Here is a 10,976-nt window from a genome sequence, read left to right as displayed (position 1 = left end):
TTCCGGTGATGGCTGAGCGCTACTGTGCAGCCTCCAACGGAGCTTGCAAACGTAGATGTGGCGTAAGCAACCTGTCTGAAAGTTGTAAGTCTTCTGGTAGATGTGCCAAGAGAAATCTCAATCATTCCCTAACTTGCAGAGATGGAGAGCGTAGGTATGTTAGGAGATAACAGGCACAGGCTAATTATTGCTAACTAAAATGCTAGTTAATATTAGTAATTAAACCTAAACAGCTAATGTAAGTCAAGACCCAATCGCCTTTTTACAAAAACGTCTGCTACAGAGCCATAACGTGAGATGCAAGGTAATGGAGCCTTTTATACATCGTTGTGTTTCTTTAGAAATAAACAATAAACAACAAAGGTTTTTAAACGCTTCAGATGTAAAGTTATTTGCTGTCAAAGTGGCGCCAAAATGAATGGCAGTCAAGGAAATGCTAACGGCGGGTGAGTGCTTTGTAGCATTACAGTGGCGCCATATGAGCTACGCTTTTTGGACGCCCGCTTACCCCCTTGGACAGATCCAGCAAAACCCAACATACTGCGTACACAGGGTCTTTTGAGAGGTCTCTGTATGTGCCCGTTGTTAACTAAAGCTTGAAGAAAATCTGTGCACTTGTATTTACGATAAACGAGTAAACTGAGTGGACATAAACCCAGTGCAGTGTCATTGGTACCCATAGATGCACAACACAGCCTCAACTGCATCACTCCTCCTACTTTGGTGGAAAATGGATGATAGGAGCCCCAAAATGACCAAACAAGCGCAAGCTAAAATACGAAACAAGACTTGATGCACTTTGCAACTCCGAGAAAACTGAGCCTATATATATGTTTGTATAGCTCGCTGTTGAGTTGTCTAAAATCATTATTTTCCACTCTCCCCCCCCCCCCCCCCCCCCCCAAAAAAAAAAAAACAAACATTCACCACGACTCTCTGAACAGATGAGGAATCTGATAAGCTAGACCTGTCTGCCAAGAAACGTCGAGTGGAGACCTTCCAGCAGAAGGAGAAGAGGAAGAGGGACATGGGACAAGCAACCTCTGACAAGAATTTCGTAGAGGAGGAGAAAAGGATCCTCAGGCAAAATGTTGATTGAGGCCTAAACTCTCCTGCCACAATGAATCTGGTTCTAATTTAAATATTTTTTATCCGCTCACAGACTTGGGTCAAGTAGGTGGGATAGTGCAAACATCATTTGACTTATATGTTGACATCATTTGTATTATAGTATTTGTTTGGTTTCCAAAAGACTATCAGCACACTTTAAAAAGAAGTATTGTATATGACAGTCTCACTGTAAAAAAAAATTACTTCAACTTAAGAACTTAGATTCTGGTAAATCTCTGCAGACTATTTTCCCAAAGAAAAATTCAGGTGTTTTACAGAGTGGATCGTGTTTTGTAGTTTTGTTCATCATCCTTCGTTGTTTTTACCCACCAACTCTTTTCCAACTACACAGGGATGAGGGCTATCACGAGACACAGCTTTACAACGTGCACTGGGCATTACCAAACTAGTGATTAGCCAGGTTTGGTCCTAGTTTGGCATCAACTTTGCTGTACTTCCAATATGTAGTCTAGACAGCAAGGTGAAATGAGACTTGCCTAAACTTGCCTGTTTGCTCCTGTTTGAGTTCCTGTGTCCCTGGGCCTTTGCAAAGGAGTTGGTGAATACAATGTTATTATAACCAATCAGCATAAAGGCCAAATTATTTGGCTCGCTGTGACATTTTGAATATACATGAACATTAATGTAGTTAGTTGGCTTTGCCTCCTATTTGCTTTAATTAAACAGCTAAACTAACAGTGACGTCTGTATTTGTCTTGTATTATACAAAATCTAATCACCGCTGACTTGTGGAATATGTGTTGTGTGAATACAGTGACCTTCCTTTAAAAAATGGCTGTAAATCTGTTAAAATTACATTTAAAAAAAATAAAGTTATTCTGACTTCTTATGGGCACTAGGTGTCGCCCTTAAGCTACACTAGAAAATACCCTCCGTGTTTGCAGTGACGTCTTCTGCACTTTGACACTGTGGACATGGGGCAACCAAATTACAGCCAGGGTCTGTATATATAGTGTTTGTCAGGAGGGCAGTTTAGATCTTCATTTTGAAATTTTGTCTCATCTCAGTTCTCTTAAGATACTCAATGCATACAGACTTCTTTTCAGTTTCATGTACCTTGCATGAAACACTTGTAAATAAAACTTCTTGCATGTTTAGTATTTGAAGATGTTTGTAACATTGTACTGTTTTATGTACATTTTGTTACTGCCAGCAAATCTGCTCATTTGGTGTAAACTGTTGTACATGGATCATTTTCAAAGTTTTCAGTGTTTGTCATAAACCACTTACCCTAGGCAATAAAAGGTATTTTACTGGAGAATGCTGTTCTGTCAGTGATTTGAATAGAGTTTATAAAGAAACCACTTCAGAAAGAGCTACAGAAAATTTACCGTTGGTCACATTCTCTGGGAAACAAAGTTGTAAAAATGTCCAAAATCATAATTGTTAGAATCCAGGTAATACATTATACATTGCCATATTCATTCTTTAAATTTCTGTGACCATTGGAGCAAATATAATGGGTTTCCAAGCATTGAGGAAAAAAAGAGAGGTTTTCCATTTTGCAACAGTTTAGTGATCAGAGGAATTCCAGGCCTATCTGTCATTGTGGGTTGACATGAAATAGTGGTAAATATGCTTCTCATAAGATTCCAGCCTGCAGGTATGTGCATGGCCTTGTCTGAAATGCATAACTGGTCCTGCACAACAGCAGCAGCCGACTGATTTTATCAGCCATATCAACAACAAAAAAAACAACTCTCCTCCTACTGACTGTATAAGCAATGACCAGCAAGGTCACATCCATCAATGTTTAAAGCGCCCATATTATGCTAATTTTCAGGTTCATAATTGTATTTTGAGGTTGTACCAGAATAGGTTTACATGGTTTCATTTTCAAAAAATACTATTTTTGTTGTACTAGACATTGCTACAGATCTTCTTTTCACCCGGGGTTTTTAGGTCTCTGTTTTATTTACAGAGTGAGACATCTTCACTTACTGTCTTTGTTGGGACTGGCACATGCTCAGTAGCTAAGTAAGATCACATCAGCTAGATAACCATTTCTCCAACTTTGGTCAGTATAAGGCAGGATTAGCTGGGAGACTTCTTCTAAACAAGGGACACTTGTGGAATACCTGCAGAACAGGGACATGGAAGTAGTTCTTTTGTAGATTATGGTCAACTAGTGTGTGTTGTAGCAGTGTTTTGCCATTGAGAACGAGATAGCGCTAGCATGCTATGGTCAGCCACCTCGTCTCGGCTAGTGACGTAGAAAGCCGTGGAGATTTTGAACGGCTCACCCAGAGACTGAAGGCAGAGGACATTCAGAAATCCTATCTCATCCAAAACAGCATGGATAGTTTTTTGTCCAAGTTTGCATGTGTGTGGAAGCACTAGAGACACAAAATAACACCCCACATCCCAGAAAAAGGGATTTTGGTCCTTATATGGGCACTTTAAGTTAAAGTACTAAAACATACAATAGTGCACCAAATATGTATTAATCTGCAGCTGAGAGTTTTTTTTTCTGTTTGAGTATTGTTTGCCGAAACTACAGTGCCCAGCGGTTTAAGCAAATTAAGTTTGTATGCGTGTGGAAGAGCCACAGTCACAAAATAACACCCCAAATCCCAGAAAAAGTGATTTTTTTTTTCCATAATATGGGCACTGTAAGAATCTTACTGTAAGTGTTGTGGCTGGAAATTTCACAGGAAATAGATGTTTTTGTAATCCTCTATTTTTAGAATTGTGTGGGAAACAAAAATTCTAGCCTTCTGGCTTAGTTTATGTGCCTTTTAAGTGTTACTCTCTTTGATATGATATCTGCAGCATTCCTGGAGTGTAGCCTCTTTGTGTTATAGAGACCATGTTACCAGAGGAAAGCATTTTGGATGTCACACTTGGCTGACCTAATCTTCATTTGATAAAAAGAGTACATCTTGGTCTTATGTTACAAACTGTACAAAAGAGCATCTGAAGTCCTAAAAAACTTACAAAAGATAAAGTTCACCTAAACAAAATTCTGAATATCTAAATACAATTGTACAGTTCACGTCCTGTGTTAACTAAATTGCGAGAGCTATCCAATAACCCAAGAGTGTTTCCTGGTCCAGTCAGGGTTATGAAAAGTGTCAGTCACACTAACCGTTTATCACTGTCTGTGACACATTTACTGGAAGGTCAGGACCTCATGATGGCCATTGAGCATTCAGGGACCTTTACTGAGCAGGCTGCCTCAAGCTGCTACAATCTCACTTAATACATTTTCACACAGTCAGCACAATGTCACAGCTTGTAGGTAAATTGAATTATGGCTGTTGCAGGGAGAACTGCAGCCAATACAAGAAGAATACTTTTCATCTCATCTCTTTTTCTTTAAAGGTGCCCTGCCACACAGAACCGTTTTTACTTGCATTTTTTGAAATATGTTAGGTCCATATGTGTTTGTTATGTCGTGAAAATGAACTGCTGCCTCCTCTGGCAGGATATTAATAGCCAGGCTTTCATTGGCTAGCTGTTAGCCAATCAGAGTCAAGCAGCTTAGCTCATTGAATATTAATGAGAACTGGCACAAATCGAGCTGAGTCTTCCTGCAGGCTTTCTATACCACACTAGAATGGCTTGAAACAAGGTAACCAAGGACTTTTTTCTACAAAAGAAAATGTTAGAGTCCATGGTAAAACTTTAGACATTAACAAAGTACTGGAATATGTGTGGCAGGGCACATTTCATTAATAAAGATCACAAGACTAGCACCTATGGGTGGCTGTACTCAAAGACACAGTGGGGCTTTGAGTGTAATATTAACCTGTTTGCAGTTACGGTGCTAACCTGCTGATTTATTTGGAAGTAACATTTACCCAGATCATCATCTTAGATTAGCCTGTTAGCATGCTATCATTGTACAAAGTACAGCTGAGGCTGACGAGAATGCCATTATTGGGCAAATTTAAATTCTGTCCCGACAATGGCTCTAGGTGAAACCACCAAAGTAAGAAGGACTTATCCTCTAGACACTTTTAAATATCTGTAGCCATTTTTAAAACCGTCTAGCCAGTAGTTGTCAAGATATCACATTCAAAGCAAACACTCTAAATGGTTGAGAAAACGTCAGGGGATCACCATAGCCAGTGATGCATCATCTGGAAACCATGAATGTCTGTACTAAATTCCAAGCAAATCCACCCAGTAGTTGTTATTGATATTTCAGCCTGGATCAAAGTGGTCGACCGACCCACAGACGGACATTGCAATCTACAAAGGCATGGTGCCAGTAAATCAGAATTCATGATGTTATCCTGTTGCAAACACAGCACCAGTTTAGGATGCTGGTTCCATGTCAACACACTGACTGACTTGTTGACTTCCCTAAATATCTTCACTCATCCATGGATGTTTTCTAGAGGCAAACAGTTGCTTTTCACACCAGCAGTCATGCAGATCGTGTGAAACAGATGTTAAGCAGAAAAGAAAACCTCTGTGGAGCCTGGAGACAAACAGATCCCTCTAACCTGTCCTTTGGCCTTTAGTTCAGATGATGGCATATCTATATATTTATTACATGTTGAAATCTCTCAGAAAAGACGGTCTACCGCAGATTCTTCTCTCTCATTCTTGTATTGAGCGTGGACTCAAATTTTCCAAATGACAGTGAAACGGCAGTAACATAATATTGTAATTTACAGTAACGTTGTGGTAGCGGCCACTGATTGCAGCTGGATATTTCCAAACGTTCCCCCTTGTTTTAGGGTGACGTACCAGTTCCATTCCTCTTTATCACCCAAGAACATCTGCAAGGTTTCATCCGAGCTTCTTCAGCTGAAAACAACACAAACGATTCTGTCACTGGGGGTGACAAATTACGAAGAAAAATTTTAGTTTATCACAAATTTAGGCCTGGAGAAACAAATATATTAAAACAAACACAGCAAATTTGTCAAACAATTTGCCTACTTATTTCTGTTATAAAATGAAAAAAAAGTCCAAATTTAGGGAATATTGTGATACAGAGAATATCCCGCGTGTTATGTTTTTGGGTAAATTATAGATTATTTGTCATATTTGTGGGTCTGCCTGCACCAGTGGAAAACTTTGAGGAACTGTTGTATAAACTGAATACATCAAAGAGCTTTTGCAAACATGGCAGCAAGAGAACTAAACCAAGTATTATTTTAAATTTGTAAACCTTAAGGTTGCACATGGACTTAAAATGCATGTAGTAACTTAAATGTTTTATCTGTTTAAGTAACTCCTTTTTTTATAGCAGTCAAATTTAAAAATTTTTGATTCTGTACAAAATGTAGCTATTAAAATGTTTACTCCAAAAGTTCAAAACCTAACTTACAAATCCACAACTTTAACAAGACATTGGTGTGGATATAAATGTAGTGAGGCACAATAAGAGTTCCTTCTTGATTTTCTTTCTTTAATAGTAAAATATGAGTGAATAGCTGTGACAATAATGTGACTCTGGAACATAAAACTGTAGGCCCTTGGCAACGCTACTCTTACAAGGATCATCCAGCCTGATTTATGCCCTGAGAAAGGCTTGTGTTCAAGGACATAAATTTAGTTGCGGTGTGCTGTGAGACAAGGGGAAGGCCCATAAACTGGCCGGGACAGAGAGAGACAGACAGAACAGAGAGAGGGAACAATGGGCAGCCATCAGGAGGAGAGCCCCAACAGCTGCAAAGCCCCGTATCCCAACACACACTCATGTGCACCCACAAGCGTGCACCCACATATTCTCTCCGCTTTTTTTTCTTTCTCTCTCTCTCTGGCTCTCTCTGTCACATACACACACACACACACACACACACCTCATACATCCGTGGGACTGGCCATCTGAAAAGGGGGCCAGCTAAGCAGATGTTCTGGCACTGCCTTCACAAAGGGCACAAGTGACTAGTGGAGAAAAAAAAAGAAAGTAACTCCTGCACTGTTGAGTCAGCATGCAGAGTTTCTTGACAAGTGCTTATTTTGTGTCTGTTAACATATTACATTCATTATATTTTATGTCATTTACATGAATTTTGCTCAGTAGTCAGCTGACACTGACGCAAAATGTGTATTAAAGACGTATTCTGAGTAAAGCCTTATCACATTAAGATAAAGGATAACCTAATGACAGTAACCAGAGGTGAATCCAGTATTTACATTATTTTCCCAAGTGAAAGTAGCAATTCCTGTGGTGGACCAAAAGCCCACAGCACCAAGCTGGGCAACGTATTGAACAATCGGTATTAAAACAGGAGGACATTTTGGGTGTTTGTACATAACAGCAGGATGGTGTATGTGACATTGACTTAAAATAAACTTCAGTAAGTTTTTTGGCTTATTGATGTGTTTTTAACTACAGCTGAAACAATCAGTCAATTTGTCAATCGAGAGCAAAATAATCAACTATTTTCTATAATTTATTATTAGTTGCAAGTACATTTTTAAGCACAAATGCAGAAAATACACTGGTTATGGCTTCTCAAGCGTAAATATTTGCTGTTATTAAATTGAAGATGTTAGGCTCTGAACTGCTGGTCAAACAAAAGAGGTAATTAGAATATTTAAATGTGAATTTTAGAAATTGTGATGGACATATTTCTTTATTTTCTGACATTTTACAGACCAAACCATTACTCAAAGATAGGAACAAGCAGTTAGCACTAACAGTACTAAATATGCTTAGTTATAGATCACCACCTCTTACAGCCCCGTTTTCTTTTGCCACGCATACAACAAGCCATCACTGGATGTATAACCTCAGGTACTAAGAGTAGTCAAGATTGCATTTTCAGGAATGTAAAACATTTCCAGCATGAAATTTGCACTAATAGACATTATTTGTCAAAAAGATATGGCTCATGCTTCATCTCATCTCCCTCCTCGCTCTCCCTTTTTCTCTCTTTCACACACAAACACACAGTATGCAGCCTGCAGGTTTTGACCTGTAAATAACTGCCTAGACACGGTCTAGTCAGTCAGATGGGGAGGCAGGCCGAGGCGTCAGGGCCTTCATGGCTCCTGCAGAGCAATAACAGATGCTTATCATGTTTTACTGAGGATAGTGGTGGTGGTGGGGGGAGAAGGAGTGTAAATGTGAGGCCCTGTCTATGAATGGCTCTGACAATAAATGCCCTCAGTCATGGGTAGACATTGTACCATATAAAAGAGAACAGATATGCCAGGAGCATTATAATGGAGTCAGATTCAGTCAGAGAGAGGGGGAATGTGTGAGTGGGTATTTGAGTGCAAGTATGTGTTCCTTAAAGAGAGGCAGAGAGCGCATGTGCGCTCTTTACACCCACTGCAGCTTTTCAGCAGCTCATCCTCTTGCACATTCCAAGTAGAGGCAACTGCAAACAAACGGCTTAAGGTTCAAGTGAAGTATGTTTCATTCCTTTCTCTGCTGTCTCGGACGCTCTTAAAGTCTCGGGTTGGGCTGCAAGCAGGGACAGGGGTTAGATGCAAGGTCAAAGAGGAGAGGATTACTCAAGATACACTTCAGATAAAAGTGTCAGTCTAATAATCGGCAGCGATCCATCATGTGGCAGACTGTGCTTTTAGGTTGGCATTGCCTTTGGAGAATGAAAAATAGCCTTGGTGTGTGTGTAATAATGAAGATAAAACTATGAAAAGACTAATTCCTCATGAAATACACAATCCTGCTCATTTGTTAAGGGTAAGAAGTGACTGAGAGCTGCTAGTTTATCACCGTCCTCCTCATTGTTCTGTTTTTCTGTGCATGTGAGCCACATTTTCCCCTGAGACAGGACTTGTTTTCCCTGCTGTTTGTTGGAATACCTTCACAGCTACCAGTGAGGGTGAAGGCCTGGCTCACTCCTCTCCAGCTGAATTTAATTCACATTTCATTTCCCATTTTGGGGATAAAGAAGTGCTGAATTTCAATAGAGAGGCTGGAGCTGCTTTTCACCATCACCCAGACCTAATCTCACAGTCTCATCCTGGGTATGAGATTACATACCTGCATTGTTATAAAGGAAACATTTAGATGATATTTGGAGCCATCATTATTGTTTATATGCTTTTGCACTTTTTAAACTGTAGAATTAAGGAATATACTTAAAAAATATAAATGAATCTACTACATTTCAGCGGAAAATATTATATGTCTGACCCCACTACATTTATTTGACCACTAAAGTTAGTTTTCAGGTTAATAGCTTCAACAAAAAATATACAATCAGCTTCAATATATGATGCATTGTTACAGATAAAACTACCCCAAAATACATAAAGAAGCGTAGTTTTAAAAACTCTATCTTGATTACAATAAAATGCTGCTCACACATGATCGCATCACTAATAGTATATCAATAATTTACATGATAATTCAATAGAACACTGAGAAAGAGGCCAATATGTGTAATGAGTACTTTTAATGTGTATTACATTTTGCTGATATTTGTACTTTTACTTAAGTACAACCTTTATTGCCAGACTTTTACCTTAAATGGAGTATTTCTACATTGTAATATTCTATATTGTAATATTTTTATTTTACTTCTTAATACTTTTCTCAATGGGTCTTGCACTATTGATGTACTTATGGCTGCTACTAGATTAGCATATTTTTTTATTGTTGATTCATCTGCTGATTATTTTCTATAATTTATGGTTAGAAATTCTCATTACGATTTCCCAGAATTCAAGGTGACTTCTTCAAATGTCTTTGAAAAGGCAGAAATGACTGATTGATTATCAAAATAAACTGCTGATTAACTTCTATTGAATCGATTAAGTTGTTTCATCTCTAGATGGGATATTTACTGCTACCAGCCTGTCATACTGCTGTACTTATTGTCCTGCATTTAGAAATGAGATGCAATATAATAAATAAAAAAGACCCTCTTTCCTTTTATGTTTGCTTTTCATCACTATAACGTAACACGTAAGTTTATTATGGGTCTACAAGTTGTTAAAATTAAAGTTAATAACACGTTTACAATAGCGTATCCATAAACAAGATTAATAAGATGAGCTGTTGGGTTGCCAGGTTGTGGCCAGTGCTGATCCTCCTCCAACAGGACATTTGAGTTATCTTTGTAGTTTGTTAATTAATCAGGAAGACTTAGTAGCATATAGTATATTGAATAGGGACACAGTGCACATTAATAAACACTGCTGCGAATAAAGGACCTAAAAGGCTGTTTTTTTAGATCATTTGACCGCTGAGCTGCAGAGCATATGGACCAAAATGTATTTCTCAACAACTTTTAAAGCTGCAGACCTGAAGGAATATTGTAAACACTTTAATCAAATTGTTAATGTTTTAAAACTGGCAGTAATGGCTCAGGAAAATGTTAAAGCCATTACATGGTATTAATGACTGTTGATATAGCCTGACTGCAGACTCATTGGCCAATGAGAAAGTAAGAAACTCATGAGCCTTTATTAAGGATTTGATCAATAATCAAGTCAATCCAAATAAATCAATTTGTATGCAGACGTGATGACTTATTAAAATGAGCCAATTGATTAACCTTTAATGATGAGAAGAACAAATAAAAGGGATTTTCTACGACCTGGCAACCAAAAAAAAAAAAAATCTTTAACTTTATTATGCTATTAGGCTACATTATGAGTCATTCCCAATCAAATTCTTTATTTATTTATTTATGAGGATTTGCTACTTTCCTAGTGTGAAAAACATAGAAAATCTTGAGTTAGACATTCGGTAGATTTAAAGACGCTTTCGTGCAATTTTCTCTGAATAATTTAATGTGAAAGGTCCCTGAACTTAGAGCCCGGGAAAATATGCCAAATATCTGAGCTGCAAACATGAGGAGAAGGTGAGGTGAGGCGCTAGAGAGAAATGAACAGAGAGAAAACGAGGGAGGGCAAAGTGTGTGTAGCAGAGAGAGAGAGAGAGAGAGAGAGAGAGAGAG

The 10,976-nt window shown here is 38.4% G+C and overlaps 1 protein-coding gene across 1 annotated transcript in view; it reads left to right on the top strand.

Annotated features, from left to right (window-relative positions):
* The window catches only part of c9h1orf52 (chromosome 9 C1orf52 homolog), a 5,441-nt gene extending 3,052 nt beyond the window's left edge, over nt 1-2,389 (top strand). The window contains exon 3 of the mRNA XM_032526395.1: nt 945-2,389. Within this exon, the coding sequence (XP_032382286.1) occupies nt 945-1,099 (155 nt within the window). The 3' untranslated portion in view covers nt 1,100-2,389. The remainder of the gene's footprint in view (nt 1-944) is intronic.
* The last annotated feature ends 8,587 nt before the right edge of the window (nt 2,390-10,976 follow it).

This window comes from Etheostoma spectabile, chromosome 9 (genome assembly GCF_008692095.1).
Source record: "Etheostoma spectabile isolate EspeVRDwgs_2016 chromosome 9, UIUC_Espe_1.0, whole genome shotgun sequence".
NCBI lineage: Eukaryota > Metazoa > Chordata > Actinopteri > Perciformes > Percidae > Etheostoma > Etheostoma spectabile.
This window is presented reverse-complemented; position numbering and strand designations above follow the sequence as displayed.